We start from the raw sequence: 26179 nt of genomic DNA, 5'->3' as shown, positions 1-26179 counted from the left end.
TTAAATCAAAGTTAAGCAGGACATCCTTTCATAAAATTTAACTATTTTATTGATAGAATAAAACTTTACCCGCGGGGTAAAATAGCATTTGATCGACCAATCAAGATAAAGAATCTTTGCTCCTTTTATTTTGATTGGTCAATTAAATGCTACTCTACTCTACGGGTAGGATTTCTGAACACAACCTACGGCAAATTTTGGAATGCAACAAAATCAGAAGCGCGCTCATGTTGTGGGATAACAGATATGTTAACCTAATTTTTTCAAAAAATTTAATTTTCTACAGTATCAAGAACGATTGTTAAACATTTGAGATATTGTTACACGTAACAAAAGGTATTATGAATAAATATGTTTTTATCAAAATTTCAAGTGACATCAATATTCGAATTATATATCGTGATTTATTTATCTAACAAAGAGCTTTATACATTGTAGAGTCTCGATGATGATAAAGAAAACACATCGTTTATCTATGTATATATAAAATTTAAATAAAATGAACATCGATAAACTCATCAAGAGGAAACAACATGCTAAGCGAGACAGCAATTTCCAACAGCTGGCCGAAATCACAAAGGATCTCGGGGACATGTATTTTGAAAATGAGCAACCGACGGAAGCTCTACAAGAATATACGGAACAGTTGAGTATCTGCGAAAAATTGCAAGACAAGTTGAATTGCGCGATAGCCCACAGAATGATTGGGGAGGTTCATGCAAGCTGGGGAGATTATGAACGAGCTCTGATACACCAGAATCTACATTTGGAAGGTGCCAGAGATATAAAGAACTTAATAGAGGAACAACGTGCATTTGCCACTCTGGGTAGAACTTATTTTTGTCTGGCTGAAAGCTTAACTGATCATTTGCAGAAACGCGATGAGGCTTTAGCAAATGCAAAACTAGCTTACATGAACAGTATGGAATTGTGTGATAAATTAACAGGGAATGAAATCAAGCTGCAGGAGAGAACGCTAATGCGAGCGAGACTTTTGCTCAACTTGGGATTAACATTAGAAGCACAAAAGGAGACGCAACAGGCGATCAATCTGATCGAACAAGCAACTGAGCTGTGTGTAGCAAACAATTTTCAGGAAGATTTACATCGAACGTGTATTTCTTTGGCAGCTATATACGAACGACAAGGCAATCATGAACTAGCATTGACTTATATCGAAACTGCAGCCACTGTGCAAGATGTTCACTTGAAAACCGAAGCAAAAATGTCAAAGGCTGAACTATTAATACGAACTGGAAAGTGGATTGAAACACGTAAAATATTGATTTCTCTGTATACAAGTAAAGGGTTGCCAAAGGATATAAAACATCAAGTGGAGAAATATTTAAGGATTATCGTGACTCTATGTCGAGCGGAAAATGATCTTCTTGTCGAAACTAACATTCAAGTTAAACAAAAATTGTACGAAACCTTGGGCGATGCGGCGGTTGCCGCGCAATGCTTCGATAAAGGTGCGGAATATTATCGACATATGCTGACCTGCGCAGAAAAAACGGGCGATCAAGTAAGTATTTCCTTAGTAAGTTTAGCTCAAACACTCAAAGATGCAGGGCGACATAAGGAAGCGCTACCTTACGCACAAAGGGAACTTGGACTCTGCACTAATCCTCGAGAAAAATGTAGATCGGGACTGTTTCTAGCAGATCTGTTAATAGCGGCAAATGCTCCCGACATAGAAATCCGGGAGTGTTATACCTTGGCGTTGACTTCGGCGAATGAAAGCGACAATGTTAAGCTGCAAAGGTCTGTTGCAAGAGAACTCGTTAGTTATTTAGAAAGCACAAATCAATTCGATGAGGCAAAGGATACGAGACAAAAAGCAGGATTAACATCGGATGAAGCACCGAGTGATACGGAAAGCGAAGCTGTATCCGAAGAAAGCGGTAAGATTGGCGCGGATATTTGTTTAGAGGAACTATCCGATCTCGAAGACGAAGAAAATATCAAGACAATAACTAAAAGGAGAACGAGAACAGCAACAATCAAGAGGAATGCAAAGGGCGAAACGCAATTGCATGTAGCGTGCATTAATGGTGATGTCGGTACCGTCGAGAAATTGTTATCGTCTGGTCATTCTACGAACGTTAGAGATCACTGCGGCTGGTCTCCTCTTCACGAAGCCGCGAATCATGGTTTCGTAGATATCGCAGAATTGCTCTTGAGACATGGCGCGAACATCAACGATCCGGGTGGTGTGTCTTGCAAAGGCGTGACACCACTTCATGATGCCGCGTGTTGTGGACACTTTTCAATGATGCAACTGTTGATACAACATGGTGCGAATGTGACGCTAAAGACTCACGGCGGTGATACGGTGTTAGATTGTTTAGAAGATTGGAAAGATCGAGTAGGAGAGTTAAGTCCCGAAGATTTAGTGGAATATGACATGATGTATAAGAAGCTTTCCACTTTTATTCCAATAAAGAGGAAACGAAATAGATCCGACAACGCTCAAATGTCGGATAAAGAGTCTGTGCAGCCTCCGAATAAAGAGTCTGAAGTAGAAAAGATATCTGCCAGTGAATATTATAAGAGAACGATAGAAAATCTAAGGTCATTCAATAAAAATAATGCAGTTGTCACATTCAAAGATGATAATGACGCACCTCTAGTGAGTGAAGAACAGGTTCTCATCGATGACTGGTTGGAAGATGATATCGGAAGTACAACGAAGAAAAAATCCATATCATATAATCACATTGCTACAGGCAAAAGAAAGTCTAATGAAAATATAGATAGCACTACGAAGAAATTAAAGTTAAATTGTACGCTTCAAAATGAAGAGTATCTAAACATAAGTGATGAAGACAGTGCTGAAGCCAACGATGAAGATAGCGTTACTACTGAAATTATTCAATTATCTGAAGAATCTAAAAGGATTAAGAGAAAACGACAAACTTCTTTGATATCGAATGGATTTATTGTGTCTCGTTCACCATCCCCGTTAATTCATGAATTGCAATCATCCTCGCGTACTCCGACAGCTTTTGAATCACAGCAGGATGCAGAATACATACATTTACATATATTTATTAAAGAAGATGCTTTCGATCTAAAAGTGGCGGTGTATAAAGACGAGGAAGAATTTCTCAAATGCATTACAACTGCTGCTGAATCCATGTTCTTCCGCGAAACCGCTTGTACAGTCAAATTGTTGTTACGGCCGATAAATGGGAACGTAACAGTAACGAAAGAAAGTATTCTGAAAGTTGCGGTCGAGGAAAACGCTAGACTAGAATGCGAGATAGTAGAATTAAGGATACCATCTATTGTCGAACGATACAAGACCATCTGTCATATTCATGATTCGAGTCTCCGTGACAATATGCTAAGCTGTTTGAAGTCTTGTGAAAATACGTCCATACTTCGCACAAGACCCGATGATATCGCTAAAGAACTGATTGTACCATTGTTGAAGACCTTAAAATATGAGAAAAACATAACACTATTACAACTATCGGGCACTGTACTAGGAACGGCGGGAACGCACTTGCATCGATGTCTCTCGAATCTCTTGTCTCTGCAGGAACTCTATTTAAAGAACTGCGACATCGACTTCGCTTGTCTACGTCAAATAAATTCGTTGCCGCCTCAATTGAGGGTCCTCGATCTAAGTTATAATCCGTTAAGTTCAGAGAGTCGCGACATTCTCAGAGACCTGATCGTATCTCTAAGATATTTGCGGACCCTCAACTTACGTTACTGTAAACTCGAAGATTTTCATGTTCCTTTCGACAATCCTAATCTAACGAATTGCGATATTTCGTGGAATAAATTAAATCGTGACACGATGATTTATTTTTTGAATAAGCAATTACTTGATTTGAATCTATCCAATACTACTTGCTCCGATAAATTTGTCTCGAGTTTAGTCACAAGTACAGTTCTATTACCAAACTTGGAATTGCTAGATCTCTCATTCTGTGATATAACAGACTCTGATGTACAGATTATTCTAGCACACTTGCCTAAACTCTTGAAATTAATAATTCGCGGAAACACAAATGTAACTGTATCATCTATAAATGTATTGTTGAGTCGTCGACCTACATTAACTTACATCGACGTTAGTGGTTGTAAAAATATTGCGAGTAGTCCGGAGAGGGAGTTAATTATACAAAATCCCGAGGTTTGTACGTTATTGGCTAATATGGAGCCTAATTTATGTGATTTGTGGATTAAACTGTGGCGTGGAGCAGGTATTGTAACGAAATTGCCTCATAATTTAGCAATCTTTAAACCAATTAAATCTTTTGCCGAAAATGATTTTAAAGTCTAATTGTTATACAATATTAAGATAAATTTATATTTATCTATATATAATGATAAGTTTGTACATTTTGTACATATTTAAATACGTATAAATCATACGTGCGCGCGAATATACACATTCACTTATATGTATATATATATATATATATATATATATATATTATATATATATATATATAAAGTATATAGAATTTATATATATATATATAATTTTATAATTTATATGAAAATTTTTATAAGTAGTTTTTCAAACAAAATAATTTATATCTCGTAAGAAAATATAATTTTTATACGACATAATATTTGTAAAATAAACCATTTGTTACATAAAAAATAGAATTTTAGAATTTTCTCTCCATCAAAAATCGATATGTAGTACAATATCTCCTTACTTTGTTCTACGAGTCATTTCCATTTCTCGAACAAGCAAGTCTTATTTTCACTCTCTCCTACTTCCATTGGGAAGATTTATTAAGATAGTTTCTGGAAAATAAACAAATCCGTTTTTTATTTGACGACAGCGGCTGATTCAGCACGTCAAAACGAGAAAACACATAAAAAAACGATTAAATAATAATTTACCTTTATTTACATATAATAGGTTACGTTGTATAATTTAAAATAGATTTTAAGGAGAATTTTTCAGTTCAAAGGAATAACATTTATTCCCAATTTTGCATTGTATCTCCTTGACATGTACATAAGTATCTTCCACATTTTCTGCCAAAAATGTATTTAAACTACAAGTAAGAGAGGGCAAAATTTTTTTCAAATACATTTGCTTGTCTCCGAGACACCAGAAGAAGCTGATGTGGTACGAAATATCCTGTGTAAGAAATATATTTATATGAATATATATATATATAAATCATGTTGCGATTATTGATCCTTCACTATAATCATATTGGATTATGAGAAGTTAGAAATGATAAAATTTGTTTCACATGTTCAAATATGTTACTTTTTTCATTATAAAATATGCCATTATAGCTTTCTCACACACAGCTATCTTGTATTATATCCCATATTTTTCAATCCATCACTTCTATATATTTTCAATAAAAATAAATAAACTAAGGACACATATAATTGATAAGGGTTTACTAATTCACAAAGAATTTTTAGCATATATTTTATCAATTTAATCATAAACACGAATGGTATGCAAAAAAATGTAATTTACTTCATAGTGCAAGAAAAGAAACACACATTATTCACATTATATTTTGTCCAATATATAAAGAGATCAGAAATCTTATAAATACACATTAATAAAATAAAATAAACTTGTCTTGTATTATGTATGTATTTATCTATGATACTTAATTTTAAAAAGGAGATGTTATTTTGTACCTTATAAAACAATGGCAATTGATATTCAGCTAATAAACAGTCAATAGCTTCTGTTAAGCGCTTCAATGTACCATCCTCATCTTGACAGTAAATTCCAAGGAATGTACGAGTTCGTTCCTCATTGCAATATACTTTCACATCTGTGAGTTGTACAACGAATTGATGGAATCGACGACATATCAATTTCAAACCCTCCACAAATGATTCAATCCAATGAAACTTTAGGATCAAAGTACGACTTAGACTAATATGAAGACTAGAAATAATCTCGCCTTGGACTGGTAATTCATTCAATATAGATTTCATCCAGGTATGAAGGCAATCACTAGTAGTATCTGAAATAAATTTGAGTTCTTTTTATATCTCATTTTAAAGAATCTAATTGATCGTAACATATAATTTACAAAATCATTAAGCAAAAATTAAGTAAATTAATCTCTTAATTTGTCATAATTAATATCAATTTTACATGTGGAAAATAAAATACTTACAATCTATGTAAACCAAAGTTGCCCAGTTACCACGTTCATGCTGGAAGCTTCGTATCCGTCCATCATGCTCTGATGGATCGTCAATCACTTCTTCATGATATGTAACTCCTTTCAACGATAAAATACTTGTAGGTAAGGCTAGCTTAGTTTGCCTAAAATATATATCGAGTATATATATGGAATATTTGAAAAATAGAAATGTTATATTTTTTGTTATTTCACTAAACTAAGAATAAAATTTCTAGGAACAGGCAAGATTTAAATGATACTAATCTAGAATAATAAATATATAATTTATGTATACTTGTTTATAATTTTATCGTCATCTTTCTCTTCATCGTGCTTATCTTCGTCCGAGTCGGAAGAGTATGTTTTTATTAAATGCAAACCGGCCATCCTTCTTGTATATAATTTTTATACTCAACATTAACTGCATATATTTATTATCATTTATCTATAACAAAAATATAATAATCCGAAAATGAGAATGAATTATACATATATACAAACATAAACTGTGTATGATTCTGGATGTAGTCGGGAAGGCACTAGAAATGTTTGATTGACCAATCAGAAGAAAAAGAATAAAAATTTCTTTATTTTTTCTCTCTTATTGGTTAATGCAATGCTTCGAAGCAGAAAGAGGACAGAGAGGAATCACACCGCCGTTTTTCATAAGGCTTTTTCTAGCTCATACAATAACGTTACTAGATCCATTTCAAAGCCGAATTATCTGGAACTACATAGTTAGTTCACTTTTCAGTGGTAAAATCACAGTATATACTGTGATAAAACAACGGTTGGTATATGTACGTGCTAGATTCATAATCACAATTGCCTACATATTACAAATCACAATTGGAAAAATATACATATTATGAATTTCTTAATATTTTATTAGCTGCGCATAATTTTGCCATTCTAGTATATACTACGGATAGCAATAATAAAAGCCATTGAAATATTTTTATATATATGCGCATATTTATATATATATGTGACATAAGATAAAAATTTTTTTAAAATAAATTTTCTTAATAATTTTTGTCCTAATTTTTAAATATTTAACATGTAGAAGATATTTACAATAAATTACTTTTACTTCTTTTTCTTATTCTTGAAACAAAATTAATCATTTTAAGCGATATCAAATTATTGTGCTTTTAATTCATATAGTTTTCTTTATAATTAATTATTAATTTATTATTAATTATATTATTTAAGTAAATTTGTAAATTTACTTCGACGCACTAGTGCGTACTTAATAGTATCTCGGAAAGTGTATTTATTTGTGGGTGACTGTGTATGGGAGTTTTCCAGCAAGACGACACTGTGTTACACAAAAACACTTACAAAAATTTTATTGGCTATATTATCTAAAGCATCTTCTAAGATAATATGTAGGCAATAAAATGCTTTTGTGTAGCACAGTGTATGTGGCTGGAAAGCACCCTGTATAACAAACATTGACGGTGCTTTTCAAAAGGCGGGAATTGTCGAAGATTTACGAGATGTGTCGACTCATCGTTCGATGTATCGTTCGATGGGCCATATACCACCCATGATTATAGTAGTGTTATAAGTCACTACAGAGGCAGCGGTTATTGGTATTTGACAGTTGTTTTTGATCAGTCGCGGTGAACACTACGTACCTGAACAACATCATGTTCAAGACGTAAGTAATCGACATGACAATATTATTGTTCTTTCTTCGGCTAATTTTGACCCGGATACATCGAATATAGAGTAAATTAAAATAAAGTAGTGTATACGCGTTGTGGTTATTATTACCGCGATCGTTATTGACGTTTATCGAATGAAAAAATTAAAAATAAGAACACGCATAAACTACACGAATCATACACGAAATGAAATAAATAAATTAGGTAAACGAATCAAGGTAAATACAGTGAATTCTCTTCATTGAAACATTCATATTTTTATTTAACGTGTAGTACGCAATAAGTTGTTATAGGTAATATTTACATTCATTAACATGATAGGTACAGATTATAAGTACAGATAATTATGAATAAATCGGTGCTTCATGATACAAGCGATATAATTAGATGAAATAAAATATTTGAGAGAACTTAGAGAACTGTTTTTTTTAATCACAGAAATATGAAAGATTTTTATCATATAAATCAAAACATATTAATTTGTAGTTTATTATAGAATCTTAAAGTTTTATTAAAGTTCATTTAAAATCAGTTTTTTTGAATAAATAAAATTTTTATTAAGAAAGAAATTAGCAAATTTTTATGTCCACTTTTAACCTTGAATTATATATATTTAAATAGATGTCTTATATAAAAAATAATATTTTTTTCCTTATTATATCTAAATTAAACATAAATAGATATTTTTAATTAGTTACTTATTATATTTGAAGTTTATTATGTCTGTATTTTATACAATATTTATGACAAGCAAATAATAATTTATTTATTTAATAACAATTAAATATGGATAAATAAATAATTAAATAGATGATTAATAATAAGTTTAATTTATTTAAATTGACAAGGAAGGATAATTTACGAAATTTTATAAAAATATATATTATATTAAATTTACGAGTTTTTAGTCACATTCGAATATATACTCATAGTGATATACATATAATCGTAGAACTTTCTCTAATTTATTGCTATTTTCTATTATCTATTATTGATTTTATCTACGAACATTTTCCTTCATATTAAAAAATACACATTACTATTATCTATATATAGTCTTACCTATATTAGTATAGATATAATACGTTTCTAAAATAAGAATTTACTTGCTAGTGCACTTTTATTATTTTTTCATTAACATAACAAAATCTTATTATTATTATAATGGAAAATAGATATAATTTCTACATGCGCAATCTTGATTGCAGAAAAACATGTAAAATTTATAGCTTTCACAAAATTGAAACACTTCGATATCGTATTTTTATCAGATTGCGATAAACATTTTATTTATGTATCTTTATTCATAAAACTAATAGTGATATAATGAAAATTATATATTCGGAAAAGAAACTTTTATCAATTTATTAAATTGAATATTTGTGTGTAATAAAATGTAACATTTGTTATCAATGCTGAAGTATATTATCCGTGTGTTATCTCCACTGGTGTAAGTACATATTTCAATTATGTATAGAATTTCGATCTGACTATGCTCCTTGAGTTTCGATCGGACTTTATTGTTCATTTCTCTCCACATGTAGTAGTATATGTTGTACTTTATACTCTTCACATGCATATGTTTTACGTGTTAATATGTTGACTCATGAAATGAATTATCTGTTATGAAGTAGCAAGATAATATGGAAAATATTATTTTAAGAACTTCATTTATCTTGCATTCAATATGTTAAATAATAAATAATTGAATCGATGAAATAATTTGCCATATTTATTTTGAATTAATTATAAAAAACACAAATTATAATAAATTAGAAAAATTAAGATTTCTCAAGATATTATATATCTTGACAATTCGAGTCAAATTGAAATTTACTGAATGAAATCGTTTAAGCTTTAATGAATGAATTGACTCGTTCGTTAACTGAAAGAGTAAAGGACTCTAGTAACGGTCAAGAGAAATTTTGACCTCTACAATCAGATGATCCGCGTGACACATCTGTGACAATTATTTATTTGCTTCACATTACAAATCGAAAATTTAAGCAACAATATATATATATATATATATATATATATATATATATAATATATTATTATTATTATTATTATTATTATAATTATTATTATTACAATGAATATAATATTTCAAGAAATAATTAATTTTCGATCTCTCATTATCTTTCTTCACTTAAGAGATAATTTATTGTATTTATCTCATAGTATTTATTTGTTTTTATTTGTATGTGTTATATTTATAATATACACATTGTAAAATTGCTATATGTTTTATAAACAGAATATAAAATTTTTTTAGATTTTATACTCTCCTCCTTCTCAATATCTTACATTTTCTCTCATTTAGTATTTAGTTTAAATAATTTGAAATCGATTATATATGCACACAATTGATATTTATTGATCAATTTAAAATATAAAATTATAAAAAATGGAATATATTGAAAAAATTTAAGTTATTTTTTTATAATATAAAAAAATGGTTTTATGAATGTTATATAAATACTCTTATAAATATTAATAATTTAATATTAAATAGTATTAATTGCTTTATAAAATTTAGTTTTGATTAATTGTTTATTAGAAATATTGTTGCAAATAATAATTTTATCTTAAATATGAGTAAAATTACAAAAGATTGATGAGAATGCGGAAGTATGCAATCGAAATGATATTCTTGTGGATGGAATAGTGTTAGTTACTTTGCAATGTGGATGACCTATGTGATTAAAAGAGCAATATTGTATTGTTAGAAAATTTATTTGACTTAAATTAATCAATGATTGACGTTATCGTAAGAATTGAAAAAACACAATTCCTTATTAAAGAACTTTTATTTTCTTGCATATCTTTACAAAACACACAATGAGACAGTTAATATTATCGGACGTTTTGTATGTTTTGTAGAAGTTATAACAATAATTGATTCTTATTGTGCTTTTATACATTGTAACAATAATTTCTAGAACAATTGTTAATGTTGAAGAATGGAAATTATAATTTTATTTTTTACAAATAATATAAATATGTTGTTGAAAAAATAAAACTTTTGAATACTTTTCGAGATTCATATAACAAGATTTAATATAATAAAATTTATTCACGAATAATAGGATTTTTATCAATTTATGAGTTTATTTGTCATATAAATATATTTTTGCATGAAATACTACAATAATTCAAATTATTAAATTCTAGTTTTTTTTTTGTCTAGTAATTCATAACTATGTGATTTTCTTAAAATCAAAGAAATATAAAATTTATATGAAATAGATATTGCAGTATCGTAATAATGTCATTATATAATAACACTATTGTATAATAATATTATTACAATATTACATATAATTTATTTAACATATATAGTCTGATATTTTGAAAATAATTAAATTTGAAAAAGAAACAAGTATATATGTATTATGCTATTATTAAAATTCTTAAAATCTTGCAAACAAAATCTTTTTTTATTTTTAATTATTTATTTATAAAATTAAATGATTTATATCGTGCAAGAGAAACTAACGTAATTGTGCATACGTATTACAATTTTAATAAAGTAAACAATTTCTCAATTTTATTTTTTATTATCTATTTGTATGTAAAAAAAATATGTACATCTGCTTTATGCACATTTTATGATACATGTTCTTTTTTGTCTCGACGATGCAAAGGTACAAAGTGCAAAGTTCATATATTTGCGATGTATAATTAAAAATTACGTCCATTTGATGATAGCCTCTTTTGTCAACATTCAAGGGACAATAGCTAAGAAACTTGGTGAAAAAAGTTGAACTTTAAACTTGTTTGAATGTACTGCATTATCATCTTAATGATTACTTGAGATTGATTGTGTTATCGATAATAATAACATCTGGTGACGTCGATTAAAAGTTGGTCTTTGGATCTAATGTAAGTCACAATATTAATTATAAATCTTTCATTTCAATATTTTTGATATTTACTTAAAACGTTGCCAGAACGTTAAAGAAAATGCCAGTTTTATATTATGATAATTAATTTTTGTAAAAATATATCGAGTAATATTGACTGTGTGTATGTGTGTGTGTGTGTGTGTGAGAACCTATATTTAAAATATATTTAATTAAACAAGAAAGAATTTAAATAGGGGAGGAAATAAAAATGATTAAAATTATTTTCATCTTTTATTCTAAAATATTAAATATATTGTATTAATAAAGATTAAATATTGTGCATTAATATTCATATGTTTTTTTTATATCTATTTTTTATATGATTATCAGAAATTGTTTATTTCATAAAAATATTCCGCACAAAACTAAGATTTTCCATCCGACAATTTATATGCAATGATATATAGTGGAAGTTTACGTAATAATCAATTCTGACAACCTTTGTGATACGGAATATTATTTGTGAATAATTTAAATTATTATGGACAAAATGGAAAAATAATCATATTCAGAATACAGAATAATAGTAACCTTGCAACTTTAACTGCGTATAGACGAATCACTAAGAAAAAAGAAAAAAAAAGATTCATATATTGTAAAAAGAAAACAATAAAATATTTTTTTTGTATCATCTTGCCTTAACATTACAACATTAAAGGTGTCTTTTAACTAGTTAAAGCATCCTTTTTATAAACTCTTTTAATTAACCATAAAGAGAGATAGAGCGAAAGAAAAAGAGGGAGAGACGGAAGGAGAAAGAGAGACCACTAGTAAAATTATAGCAAAGTGCGCAACGATGCATATGAATTCTTATACATGTATAGACCTGAAAAAAAAAACGAACGTGAACTTCTTTTGAGACAAACTTTTTAAAAATAAAATATATTATTTTTCTATAATTATGAATAAAAAAAACTTAATATAGATTTAATTTTTTTATAACTTTATTTTTTTGTGAATTTTAATTTTAATTTTTAAATTACACAAATTTAATATACAATTGATGTAATTAATTTCGCACAATAACAGAGTACTATGCGGCGTCTATGCGACAAGTGGCATCGCCCTGATATTTCTCTTTGTGATGCTTTGTGCCTTGAGTGAGAAAGTAAGATACCGAGCGAAATTCACCTTCTTCATAGTAGGCAGCGCATTAGCTGCAGGATTGTGGATTCCGTTCATGCTGTTTCGAATCGGTAGCTGGAAAAATGCACTGTAAGTTCCCAAATGTGAATAAAATCAAATCTTTGGACCTGAAATATGTAATATGTAATATAAATATAAATAAAATATAAATAAAATATATATAATATGAAAAGAAATCTTTTAGAATGCCGGCCAGATGTGTAGTAAGAATAGCGAAGATCATTGGAATCAAATTCCGTTTTCGCGGTAAAGAGAATATCATCAAAGACTCTGGCTGTGTCGTGCTCATCAATCATCAGAGTTCACTAGATCTTTGTGGTAACTACAATCGGTTATTGCAATTATTCTAAATTTATTTTGTTAGATTAAGAAAAAAAAAATTTGTTGATAAGCCTGAGAAAATAATGTTGCGCGAATATAAGGTTTGTATATCTTTTATCAAGAATGGTAGAGATATGTACAATAAAATTGTTCAATACAGTTTTAGGTGAATTGTGGTTAGCGATGGAGAATTGCACTGTAATTTCTAAAAAAGAGATTTTGTATCTTGGACCATTTGGTCTCGCGACTTGGCTTTGGGGAACAGTGTTCATCGATAGGAAAAATGTTGAAGAAGCCCAAAAAATTATTAACGCTACAGCGGAATCTATTCGTCTGGCAAAGGTGATTTTCTTGTAATGTTTCTCTACTTCTTATTAACAAAATAATGATCTAATATACATACACACATATATATATATATATATATATATATATATGTATATGTGTGTGTGTGTGCGTGCGTGTGTGTGTGTGTGTGTGTGTGTGTGTGTGTGTGTGTGTGTGTGTGTAATACATAAATTAATACATTTTTTATTTTTATGTAATTAAATTATTATTTTAAATACAACGCAAAAATATATTGATTTTTTTGATTAAATTTTCTAGCGGAGACTTCTTCTATTTCCCGAAGGACACCGACATTCGGGTAATTCGTTGCTTCCTTTCAAGAAAGGCGCTTTTCATGTCGCAATTGAATCTCAAATGCCGATTCAACCTGTTGTCGTGTCAAAGTACTACTTCTTAGATGGCAAATTAAAAAGATTTTATTCAGGTATATAAACAAAGAAAATAAATATATATCTTTTTTTAATTGTACTAAGTAAATAAAAATAAATATTGAATCTCTGAAGAGATTTTTTTTTATATGTAATATATATATATATATATATATATATATATATATATAAAATTAAATTTTCTTGAACAATACCTATCTCTCTAAAAAAAAGACTTTCTCTTTTAGGAACTAGTTATATTACGGTTCTACCGCCTATTCCTACCGCGGGTTTGACCAAAAACGATCTTCCAAAGCTTATGAAGGAAGTGTACGATGTTATGAACAAAACTTTCGTGGAATCTACGACGGAATGCCTCGAAGAACAAATACAAGGTTTTAAGAGTGAGTAATAAGAATAACGCGGAATTATTATTCAAAATGTAATCTGAATTAATAGATGAATTTAAATGATACTTGTTGAGATTGCATGTAGGAATGATTTTCATCGTGTTAATAAAACAATTTTCATAAACGTGCTATTTTTCAGCGCGTTTTTTTTTTTCATACGTTTAGATGCACATATAAAAAATTTAGCTCTTAATTTAATAAGAGTCATTTAGTCTTTATATGTTCATCGATCGATTAATGGTAATTGTTTTCTTTGACTTTAACGATAACGATATAATTTTGAAATATGTCATATAGACCATACTGCTCTTCCATTAATTCTTATACGAGTTTATTTTTAAATATCAAAGAAAAGAATTTTTCACAAAGCTTAAACCATATTTCATCGATGCAATTTGTACTTTTTTATACCTCTTGCAAAAGATTTAATTTATATAATTGAGGTCTTCTATTTCTAAGCTGTATGTTATCTTGTAAAATATGACATACATTTCTATACTTTTAGATATGCAAATTGTAGTACCTGCTATAAAATCATACAATATCTATAAATCATCTCATATATTTATGTATTTCAATGTATGCATACTATATTAGATATATGATAACTTTACATTAAAAAATTCAATCTAGATATTTGGAATCAATTGTTATTTCTATTGTTCTCTATATGCGCAATTAATTTATAATATTACTTTTTTTTATAAGAGAACAATGTTTTTTTTTCTATATTTAAGCATGTTATGAGTTTGTAAAAATTTAATTTTTTCTTGAAATATCTGAGATTGAATTTAGATGCATTGCGACATTAATTAATGATTAAATAAACGATATAAAAAAATTGCCTGCCATTGCATTTAATGCGTCCACATTCTCGTATAATGTATGGAGAGTATTTTTTTCCAAAACCTTAAATTATATTAAAATTTTACTCCCACGAGATTAATTATATAAACAAAGTGCCATGTATGTACATATATACTTATATAACGTGTCTTGAATATTATTATAAAACTAAATCTTATTAAGTATATATTTGCAATGTATTTATCTACACAGCACATATTTTAAATTTAAATTATATTATAGATAGAATGAGGAAAATTGCTTTTATTAAGTAATATTAATTAATTAATGCGTTATTAGGAAATAATATATCAGTGTATAATTTTTGAATTCGTAATAACATATATGAGAGAAATATCGAACAACAACTGTAAATGCATTTTCGCAAATGTGTGATTTATGTATGTTTACATGTATCTTTTCAAAAATAATATGTATTATAACAATTACAATAAATTATATTTTAACTAATGTGGTGCGCACATTTGGCGGCAATATTATTCCTATTTCTAATCATTAATTATAAAAAATAAACGCCGAAGATGATAAGATACGATGACATAATATTACGATTACGAAAATATCAGGTAGTAATATTTTCGAGTTTTTCAAGACAATCGTAAAGTCTGCCTGATACATTACTCATATCAAAATTCAATGTTTTAGGTGGAAAATGAGAATAATTAGTAAGATAAGACATGAGAGTTTTACGTTTTTCAGCAGAGATGTGATTACAACAAAGTGGACAAGATGCTTTTACGGATCTCCAATTTTGCCAGTCTTCAGTCTGATCACATATTTGACTCAAAAGTTCTTTCGAGTGAGCATTTACATCTTCTCCAGTCTGGAATGCAGAATAAATATTATGTCTCTTGATTCGAGGCCAAATTAATATTTGCGATGATGAAATGTCCATTTCGATGCAAGCATTATTTTTTCTCGTAACCTTTTTTTCTCCATTTTTATCCATTTCGCTCATATTTCTTACATTTGCATAATCAGCTATTAACGATAATCTGTTTTCTAAATAATTAAAATAGGAGAATTTCCTGGTTTGCGTCTGCGTATTTGTTTTCATCCATTTTTGAGTCATCGTTTTAGGAAAATTAGTATATCTCATCTTGCTTGTTTTTAATTGACGCTCGTTGCGTCGACATGACTGATTTAGGCTGTCGCTTTGTTGAAACATTGAATTTGAAGTCTTTACGGGTATTTTTCTACTTAATATCGGAGTTGTTAGTACAGGAATAGCACATTTAATCTGTTTATTCTTATTTTTTAATGACCAATGACCGTCGATAAAATCCTTTGTTTTATATTTTTGATTTCCTTGATGATTCTCTTCAAGATTTATATATTTTCTCTGGGACAATATATTCTGCGAGTATAATATTTTATGTAACATTATATAAAAAAATTCGCATAATTTTAATTGTAATGTCACGTTTTTTTAATCAAATTATCAATATTAACTTACCGCTATTATTTCATCAATTTCTTCTTTTTTTTCATTTATGTGTCTCCATAAGGAAATTATATTGAAGGACGATTCAGTCTCGTTTCTAAAATTTTTAATTAAGTCATTTTTCGTCGTATTTTTTTTGTTTACAATATACGTTCTGGCTCTTCTTCGTTTGGGGAATTCGTTGATGTTTTGCGAATCGCAATGATCGTTGCAAATCTTAACTTCGAGATCCACCGAAAGTGAAGAAGTTGAAGACTCGTCTACTTTAATTTTAACGGGCGAAAAATCCGCGAAACGTCTATCAATTTTCTCTCGAGCCGCATCGACTTTTACAAATCTCGGAAAATTATTCTTTGTCTGGAAACTTGAGCGTCTCTGTGTCAATCCTTCAATTTCATCGTCTACTTTCTTTTCCGGTGTATTGCATTTATATTTGTTGCACGGCAATTTGTACAGTGCATAAGGACATTGTTCTTTGCATGAACATTTTTTATATTTTTTTATTTTATTCGCCAAAAACATTTGTTTCGCTTGATTTTTCGGTAATTTGTCTGCGAATTGATTCGAATGAATCACAGAACAATCATCGCTTATCATTGTTAACGAGCTCGCTTGCGTGCTATTTTCTATCACGTTTCGACATGGAAGATTAAGTAACCTCTCCTCACTTTCTTGCCATGAGCATATAGCAATCTCTGTTTGTGCAAAAGCATCGGATGATAATGACGTATCTGCTGAATTACTTAATTCTTCGCTGATATCAGTGTCTTTAGTTATATTCTCGTTCCTTGTATCTTTGAGAGACTTCTGTTTTTCTTCTTTTTGTCGAACGCATATTTGCATTTGTTGTTGATTGGGCTTCACACATTCGTACTCAGTGCTCTTCGGGGATCGTCGAATTTTTCGAAAATTTTGTATATTTTTCAGAATTTTATTCTTAAAGAATTTTAGGCTACCATATATCGTTAAGGACCTGATTCTATGCTCCGATGGCTTATGATCTCTTTTTCTCTTACAATGAACTATATAATTTGGAGAAGTTGAGCAAGATTTCCAAGCCTAATAATCAATGTCATAATATATGTTTGTTATATAACGAACATGTTACAACAAATATTATAATACTTTTTTTTATTTGTATAACATAATAAAAATTTACATAATAAAAATAAAAATTTATATAATAAAAATAAAAATTTTTACGTAAAAAGATATAACAAAAATTTATGCAAGAAAATAGAAATACGTTGTAAGGTTGTCTGAAAAAATAAATTATAACTTTTTTCTGTAAGTTATATATAATAAAAACTCAGCACTACCTGCGCTTGTACGTTTTTATGTATAATAAAATATACAAGTACATCACATGTATTTAATTTTTTTTTGTAACCGTAGCAAATGTTGTATAATTATTGCTATTAAAAAGATTATAGTCCAATATATTTTATATGAATACCTCAGTATTCTTTGTGGCTGGATGCGTTTCATCGATCCTCGTGCAAATTCCAGTATTACTAACATTTGTTTCCATATCTCGTAGTACAATCGGTTTAACATAATCGATTTTATTTTCTTTTGTAAGCTCAAAAAAAGCTGTCTCACGATTCACGTTGACGGATGTCTTTTTCAAATCGTTTAATGCCACTCTAAGTTCGTCCACTACGTCTGAAAGAGCTTTTATTTGATCAAGTATCTGATTGAGTTTATACTGATCAGAATGGCAAATCTTTTTTGACATAATTTAAACTTTTTACTGAACTTCTTTTTAAAAAGAAAATATGCAAAGTTTTTTATGTTATATTGCATGATATATTATTATAATTTTTACGCTACAAATTATTTTGATAACATGGTTAAGTCACGACGGATTTTTCTTATCTGTCATCCATATCACTTTGTTTTTCATATCAGAATATATATATATATAGTAGAAACATTCGAAAACTGTTAAGAAAAATATTATATATTGTTAGCGTAAAGAGATTACAGAATATATTATTTATTTTTAATAGATATATAATTGTAAATTACATATCAAAATATGGATTGTTAATTTAAGTTAAATTAAGTGTTGAAAAATCCTACAACATTACATCTGAAAAATATTGCTATAAATGATAAATATTATTGATATTCAATATATATACAATATATATATACTCTTTCATATTTTCATAGTTTCATATTTTGCAATAAGCAACAAGAAAAAATTTTTTTTTCAAAAATAAAATATTAGAAAAAGATATTAACATTTGCGTAATTCGGAGAGAATTAATATTTATCTTTACACGCTGTTGAGATCTGAATATCATATTTATTATTATATTACCGTCTTTTGAATTGCCTCTTCTCCATCTTGTTTAGTCGATATAAAGACGCATCTTGAAGAGAATAGAAAGAGATCGGCACCTTTTTCGCATGAAAAGAGTGCGGAGGTATATTTCGTGAAAGAAATAAAAAGCCTGTTCATAATCACAACAGATATTATATAATAAATCGTATTTTTACAGTGGCAGATACAATGTAAAATGAACAAGGATACTTTTACGAAATATACACGCATTAAGTCGTACATTGATCCAGGAATCGACCGGCGACACTATGTACAACACAACCACGGAAGCGTGCGCGATGTACCAATTGGCAGGCAACGCGGTTGCACTTTTGAATTTGGCACGCGGTGCATCTATTCGCCTATATACTCTTGTTCCGGCGTCTCTTTCTCTGGATATGTAAACGTGTATAATATATATATATATATATATATATATATATATATATATATATATGTATTTATATGTGTTTGTGTTTATATGTTATATTCACTTTTCTAAATGCACTCATCTGTTTCAGTCGAACGAGACACCGGAACGCGTCCTGGCTGATCTCCGCGTTTTTCCGAGCGCAGTAAAAAGGATAGTCACAAATAAATGAGACTCTTTGATTAAAAATTACAACAGAAGAAGAAAAAACATCAGATGCCCAGATAAGTCGCAGAAGCGTTGTAGAAGCGGATATAATACCAGCCAAGACGCCACTATCACTCCTTCTCGATCCTAGTCAAATGAACTATGTGAATTAGCGTACATCGACCAAGAAACGTAAAAGGAAAAAAAAAAAACAGTAAGTACGTAAACATGATAATATTATAACGAATCACTATGCTGTGTTATGTACAAATTTTTCCTCGTTCTCTCTCTCTCTTTCTTTTTTCTTCTTCTCTCTTTTTCTTTCTCGAGGAAACGAACGAATAACGAAAGAAATATTTTGCAATTTCAAAGATAATAAAATGAGAAAAAAAATACAAATAAAAACGAAGACATCGACGACGTGCGTCGATTAGCGATCTTGCACGGGCAACGATCTCTCTACGTGTATTAATATTTAAGTACATTGATTAATCGATATTTTCTTTCGATAAGTACCGCAATAAGTACCCAGCGATCATTCCCTGCTGCTACTTTACAGTGTTCGTTTAAATTTCTTCCCGCTTTTAATTTTGTTATTTCTTGTTACCTTTTGATTTTCGGGACGGACGGAAGGTGGCTCGAAAAAACCAAATCCATTTTCGCCGAACAGCTTGCAACGATGACGGCAAAAATTTCTCTCGCAGAAATAGATGGATATCATTCGATTCCATAATCGTTAATAACAATCTCTTCTAAATCATTTATCTGATTAACAATAAAATCTATTACGCAATCGAAGCGGTAATACTTCTTAAACAATACTCGTCATATAGAAGAATATCAATATAGGTACGCTTCGTATTCGTAGCGTGGTTGTATCGAAATAAATAAATAAATTACATTAGATGCAATTTTAGACGCGATTTTAACAGGACATTGAAATCAAATCGCGCGATCAAAAACTTATGTCGCGTAAGTATATATATATCTCGGTATGGAGTATTGCAGGAATGTCTACATATATCGTAGTATTGTACACATACGTACATACTTATCAGAATGACTGCGAGTATATGACAATCTGCTTAAAAATAACGTAAGAATTAAAAGAAGCCGTATAAAACCCGCAAATAAATTATAAATCGCGCAATATTATTCTTCATATAGTCTCCGAAAATCATATTTATAAAATATTATTACACTTTGATTAAACTTTATTTAGGAAGAATTTCTTTCGCGTCATTACTGAGTCGCTGGTTTAATAAATGATTTCATTATGCTCTCTCTTTCTCTTTCTGGAACGTTCTCCCATGCCCCTACACTGTCGCATCATACTTTAAATAATTAATCTATATACAATGCATACACACTTGCGCGCCTCAATTATCCCTCTTGTGATTATCTCGGCCTTCCTTGACGTTTACCCTCGATCCGTTTCGAAAAATCGAAAGTGCAGCCATTAAGTTGAAAGACAGAAAGCTGCTAGAGGCGCAATACTGATATCTCGCGGGACGCTATCAATTACTATGCGGGACTGAGGAAATTCATTTGCACTCAGACTGCAATCAGATCGTAGATATGAACTCGCACTTCTTCGAGGATCGGCTCGGCGAACGATTTTCGCACAGCTATTGCTATTACAGAACGGAAGCACCGTCTAAGGTTCTCGAGGAAATCGTTCCGCGAGCGTCGTCCTTGTGCAAGAATTTTCTCATCATCCTGCGATTCTCTGCCTTTACAATAAATGCAACACGATCGTGTGTGTATATATAATAGACAACGATAGTGTAAGACAATATCTCCGCTATAACTTTCAACAGCTAATCTTTACTTAAGTAATCTATATGGGTGTTTTCTGCCGGCTACACAGGACGATAGAGTCCACGGTACCCGAGCTCACGATCGCTTTTATTCTCTGTTATCGCGCAACACGACAACCTTGAGCAAGTTCCTCACGATACTTCTCTTCGACCCTGTTCGCTTAAGTACTGGCCACTTCGCGTCAATATCACAGTCCCTCACGCGGATGTTAATCCACCTGCATAATAACATTTCACGTATGATGAAACGTCATTCGTTTATCTACGTGCTCGTCTGAGCCGGGTGAGCCTGCCGGAAATGCAATTTCCTTCCTGCGAAAGGTACGATTATCTCGCTTTGTGATCCAGCTCGCGGGACACGATCACGAAGAGCGACTACACTACGCGTAATTTTCTCTCTTGGAAAAGAAAAAAAAACGGTAAGGGTGCAGTGTAATCTTGGGTGCGTACAATTTCGTTTTTCATGCAGAACGACGATAACCGCTCGCGGTTCGAGCCTAATTCTACTCAAGATAATTGGGATATCCAATTACGATATATCGCGTGACAGACATTGAATATATAATTATTGGTACTGTCGGGAAATCCGTTGGTATTTCGCGACATCTATTGCTTCTCCTTAATCGGCTGACGAGCTGTAAGCCTCTGTTATTATTCGGTGCATGAAACATTGTGTATCTCCCGTCACGTCATCTCCCAAACTGCTTTTATGCTTTTATGCATTTATGCGTGTACCATTTTTTACTTTTACTGAGGTCGTTAAGGCTGTGTGCGTATATTTATCTATCTATAAAGTAATTTACGCTGATATCTTTTGTGCTGGTGTAAGGTTCGCTGCTACTGTCGTTGCTACTAAATGCCGACTCGAAAAGAGACAGATCGTCGCGCTCTTTCGGGACCCAGCTTCTCTTCGGATCCCGTAGAGAGAGGACTTGTACTATCCAACCGGAAGCTCGACCGCGCCTGACAGTATTCGGCGGCATTCGAAATCGGGTCGAGGAAACGGCGGCTCACGTGTAATATTTTCGATCGGACGCGACGTCGAAACGCGAACGTGCGTGTTGCCGCTATGTGTTCGAGCGAAAATACTTGGCGACGTTGTTGATGAACTCCTGACGCTACAATTGCACCTGAAACGCTTGGGTCGCGTTCGGCATAATGAAAGGATTCGTCGTCGTGGTTGATTGCCGCAAATTTCTGGCGGCAATTTCCGCCCACTCGACGTCGAAAGGATCGGAAGGTCCTCCTCTGGAAGCTTGGCCCATCGCGGCTGATCCGAGCGAAAGCGCCCTGGCGTGAAGCGGAGGTGCTCGTCGAGGACTGGCAGGTACCTGCTGCGGTACCGGCGACGGCACAGATCCGGTTATGCTACCCAACCATTGTTCTGGTTTTGGCAAACCGGCTGCCGTGGAAAGCGGTTGTACCTATTGAATAGAGAAACTCGTGAGAAGACATCCATGAGTATTTAGGTAGAATATTACGTACAATGGATCAAATGGAAAAAAAAAGATTCTTCTTGTATGTTGACGCTGCAGTAAATAATAGAAATAATAAAAAGTTCTCAAGAAGATGAAAATGCTACTTAAATACTCGATCTTACCAATGTGAAAGACAAAATACTTTCAGGGTGACATGTGTGTGAATGTTTTTAAAAATTGTAGCATCATATTTTGCTTCAATAAAGTTCTATTTTTTATTCGATTTGTATGAAGATTGTTCAATTTTGATAAAAATATATATGCATTATATATACTTACTAAATACATATATTATTTCTCAAATATTTTACTTATTTTACTTATAAAACATTAATTGAAAAAATTTTAAAAAATATAAAAAATGTTTTCGACCAAACGTCTGATTTTTTATACATGTTTTATAAAGTTAATTTTAACAAAATTCTAAAAAATTTTGCTCTGATTAAAAAACTTGTTTATATATTACTGTAGATGTTTAACTTACTAAAGCTGTCGAAACACCGGTTGCCGTTGAAACTTGTGCGACATTAGTCGTGGTGGATGTCGAGGATAATGACGAAGAGACAGACGCTACGCTAGCACTGGGAGAACTTGTTTTCGGTGTCATTGTTGAATTTGATGGTATCGGCGATTTGTTCACAGCCGGTGTAGGCGTGTTTCCCAAAGAGGATGTAGAAGTTGTGCTAAAAGCGGGGCTCGCTGCCGACGGTGGTGTGCCAAAGGCACCTACACCAGAGGAAACAGGTGCCGGTGTGCTCATAACGACCGGAGTGGGTGCGTTCGTCCTTGGAAGAACGGGACTCAAGTTGCTTGTCTTAAGGAGTGGTGTGAGCCTATGGTTCGACGCGAGAACGGGAGATGCTGACTCTTGCCAACTGGGCCCGACGTGATTCAGACCGCTGGGCTCGTCGCTCTTGTCGTTGTTGTTGTTGTTAATGCTGGGACCATTTTGCAGTTTGATCTCGTCCAACGAGCTGCTACTCGTTACTGAAAAGAACATAATCGCCATGTAAAAATTATGATAAAAGTACGATTTTTCAAACATGTCATCGCGATTGACCAATATAGACAATAAAATCAATAATTTTTATTGATTTTCTCGAAAAGTCATACCTGGAGGAGAACTAGTGGTGGCGCTCATAAAAAGTTGTTTAGCGACAGAGGTGGCAGCAAGCTGGGACGACGGCATTGGTCCAAAGTCGTCGCTGCTCGAGAGCAGAGAAAGCCCTCGAGAAAGCTGCTGACACATTGCAGAAACGCTGTCCTGACCACCGGGAGATATTTCTGGTATTGGACTCACTGCGGAGAAATAAAAGAGATTACCTTTAACAATATATTTAATTGCAATCCGAATTTTGCAACGTGGTGCTGGGATGCATGGTACAAAAGGCATGCTACAGGAAGTATAAATATATATGTGTTAGGGTAATAAATATAAAGTGAAGGAGTATACACAACAATCTTGAATGTTCTTTTTTTAAGCACAAGCAAAATCACGCTGGGAGCGGAATATGATTATCAGGATTCTAGCTATGTGTTCGCAGTATCATATAGTATAAAATTTGTTTCTGTTCGTTAACGGAGTATCGTGTGTATGGAAAACGAGCATATTTAAGGATACATTGAAGAGCAGGCAACAATGGGGATTAACAGAATAAGGAGTAATGACCTTCGTCATATCCTTCGAACTCTGTTGTAAAAAACAGGGAAGCACATCATTATTAAGCAATTAAATCGATTTAAATTAGTAACGCATATAATCACATCTTATATACTTGTGCATATGTATAGAGCTGATTCGCTCATTTATTAACGACAGTTTGATAAAATTACGAGGTAAAACAAAACGAGATAAAGCCACAAACACTCACCTGGCGGCTTCAAAGGTACAATGTGCGAAAGAGCTGATGGCATTCGTGACAAGTCCGTTGGCTCAAGACTGTGACTACGTGTGCGTTCGAGATTACTAGGAAGATCATTGACTCGTAGACTGAGCTGCCTTTTAAACGGTGATGCTTGATTGAGTTGCGTAAAACCTCGGAAAGAACCCTGTCGTTCCAGCATTGATGGAGTGGCGTGTGGTCTTTCGATCGCAAAAGGATTATACACCTGCTTAACCGGAGGAACATCTGAAACATAAATATATTTTAGATATATAGTAAAATATAAATAAATATTAATAGAGGGTGAGAAATAATATTATATCCAAGCCAAAATGTATTCCTAATACATTGTGATAAATTTAATTTTAATCACATTAAATATTTTCAATTCTTATCTTTCAAATATGGCTTATAGATGGATCTTCAACATTTATAGCAAGAATTTTCAAGAATTATATTCACAAAATTGTACTTATTAAATTATTTTTTTTTGTGCGCATTGAGAATTGCATAATTATGAAAATAAATATCTATAAACAATAATTTATATCTATACTCACCTACTGCACGATCGCGTGATTCCTGCAACCGTTCCGTGAGACTAGGTTGCCTGAAGCTGCCGCTTCTCGTAAAGGTGGAAGTCTTCGAATCGAAAGTCATTGTAACTCCGCATTCTTTGTCTCGTCGTTGCTTCCTTTCCAGACACGCGGCGAAGGCGCAACCCACTGCGTGACTCAATCTTTCCCCCTTGAATAATAAAGAATAAATCCATAAAAAAATATTTTAAAATTAATACTTTCGCTATTCACTATGAGAGTCTTCTAAAAATTAACATGTCATTTACATTTTATTTTATTTTAGGCAAAACAGGAAATAATGCATATTATAAACAGAAAAACTATACAATAAAAATCTCAATTAATAGCGAAATGTATGGTAGTTTTATAATAAAAATAAATTTTAATAATAATAAATTTTATAATTCTTTATAAAAATTACAAACATGGCAACAATTTATTTTCAATATATTTTTCAGTCAATAATATGTGAAGGGTCATTCAAGAAATATATATCTTATTTAACTGTTATAAATTTGTTTCTCACTATTAGATTATTCGATATAGTGTACATTCTTAATCTTAATATATCAACGAATTTATCTCTTGCATATTAGAATAATTTTTACACGAATCGCGAACAAGATGAAAAAATATCCGTCTTACCGATTCTTTCAACGCTAAAAATCCATGACACATCCATCGTCTGGTGGTGCCATCCCTGCAGATGTAACTGAATCCCTTCTCGTGATTTCTATCAGGTGCACAGAATGATACCTTTTCGATCGTCTGATCGACAATTAATCCTTTCGTTTCATCCTCGACAACGCGCAATCCATCTCCGGATACGTGAAGTATCGCCCGCACCGGTCTTCGCCTCGAATTCTGAAAATTCAAT

General features: G+C 31.4%; 4 protein-coding genes across 11 annotated transcripts in view; 2 read left to right on the top strand and 2 right to left on the bottom strand.

Moving 5' to 3' along the window:
- Nucleotides 1-189: 189 nt before the first annotated feature.
- LOC126858743 (tonsoku-like protein) lies at nucleotides 190-4401 on the top strand. Its single transcript, XM_050609256.1, has 2 exons — nucleotides 190-336; nucleotides 439-4401. Exon 2 carries the CDS (start codon nucleotides 500-502, stop codon nucleotides 4298-4300), a length of 3801 nt encoding a protein of 1266 aa, XP_050465213.1. The 5' UTR covers nucleotides 190-336; nucleotides 439-499; the 3' UTR covers nucleotides 4301-4401.
- Nucleotides 4402-4697: 296 nt separating this feature from the next.
- Nucleotides 4698-6670, bottom strand: LOC126858792 (U6 snRNA phosphodiesterase 1). Its single transcript, XM_050609388.1, has 5 exons — nucleotides 6442-6670; nucleotides 6138-6289; nucleotides 5647-5981; nucleotides 4876-5119; nucleotides 4698-4776 (listed from the first exon to the last, which is right to left on the bottom strand). The coding sequence occupies exons 1-4, from the start codon at nucleotides 6531-6533 to the stop codon at nucleotides 4922-4924; spliced, it is 777 nt and encodes a 258-aa protein (XP_050465345.1). The 5' UTR covers nucleotides 6534-6670; the 3' UTR covers nucleotides 4698-4776; nucleotides 4876-4921.
- A 1026-nt stretch (nucleotides 6671-7696) lies between these two features.
- Nucleotides 7697-19176, top strand: LOC126858785 (1-acyl-sn-glycerol-3-phosphate acyltransferase alpha). 5 transcript variants are annotated; one of them, XM_050609362.1, is made up of 7 exons: nucleotides 7697-7812; nucleotides 12760-12945; nucleotides 13061-13194; nucleotides 13358-13539; nucleotides 13804-13969; nucleotides 14162-14317; nucleotides 19145-19176. In XM_050609362.1, exons 1-7 carry the CDS (start codon nucleotides 7802-7804, stop codon nucleotides 19159-19161), a joined length of 852 nt encoding a protein of 283 aa, XP_050465319.1. In that variant the 5' UTR covers nucleotides 7697-7801; the 3' UTR covers nucleotides 19162-19176. The 5 variants fall into 5 exon arrangements, with proteins under 5 accessions (XP_050465319.1, XP_050465317.1, XP_050465322.1 ...); XM_050609360.1 differs by lacking the exon at nucleotides 19145-19176 and adding an exon at nucleotides 18999-19138; XM_050609365.1 differs by lacking the exon at nucleotides 19145-19176 and adding an exon at nucleotides 15893-15915.
- LOC126858758 (protein numb) overlaps nucleotides 19104-26179 on the bottom strand; it is a 63037-nt gene continuing 55961 nt past the window's right edge. For 3 of the 4 annotated variants that reach the window (XM_050609296.1, XM_050609297.1, XM_050609294.1), the window contains 7 exons: nucleotides 25948-26166; nucleotides 25285-25471; nucleotides 24713-24970; nucleotides 24511-24531; nucleotides 23955-24140; nucleotides 23326-23828; nucleotides 19104-22787 (listed from right to left, as the gene is read on the bottom strand). In XM_050609296.1, the coding sequence (XP_050465253.1) occupies nucleotides 22482-22787; nucleotides 23326-23828; nucleotides 23955-24140; nucleotides 24511-24531; nucleotides 24713-24970; nucleotides 25285-25471; nucleotides 25948-26166 (1680 nt within the window). In that variant the 3' untranslated portion in view covers nucleotides 19104-22481. The remainder of the gene's footprint in view (nucleotides 22788-23325; nucleotides 23829-23954; nucleotides 24141-24510; nucleotides 24532-24712; nucleotides 24971-25284; nucleotides 25472-25947; nucleotides 26167-26179) is intronic. The other variant, XM_050609295.1, reaches the window with a different exon arrangement.

Source organism: Cataglyphis hispanica, chromosome 2, assembly GCF_021464435.1.
Source record: "Cataglyphis hispanica isolate Lineage 1 chromosome 2, ULB_Chis1_1.0, whole genome shotgun sequence".
Classification (NCBI taxonomy): Eukaryota; Metazoa; Arthropoda; class Insecta; order Hymenoptera; family Formicidae; genus Cataglyphis; species Cataglyphis hispanica.
This window is presented reverse-complemented; position numbering and strand designations above follow the sequence as displayed.

Coding starts and splice junctions, on each gene's coding strand:
- LOC126858743 (XM_050609256.1), top strand. CDS start 500: ATGAACATCGATAAACTCATCAAGAGGAAACAACATGCTAAGCGAGAC.
- LOC126858792 (XM_050609388.1), bottom strand. CDS start 6,533: ATGGCCGGTTTGCATTTAATAAAAACATACTCTTCCGACTCGGACGAA. Junction 6,290..6,441: donor GACGATAAAATTATAAACAA/GTATACATAAAT, acceptor TATATATTTTAG/GCAAACTAAGCTAGCCTTAC. Junction 5,120..5,646: donor AATTGCCATTGTTTTATAAG/GTACAAAATAAC, acceptor TTTCTTACACAG/GATATTTCGTACCACATCAG.
- LOC126858785 (XM_050609360.1), top strand. Junction 12,946..13,060: donor GGTAGCTGGAAAAATGCACT/GTAAGTTCCCAA, acceptor GAAATCTTTTAG/AATGCCGGCCAGATGTGTAG. Junction 13,970..14,161: donor ATTAAAAAGATTTTATTCAG/GTATATAAACAA, acceptor TTTCTCTTTTAG/GAACTAGTTATATTACGGTT.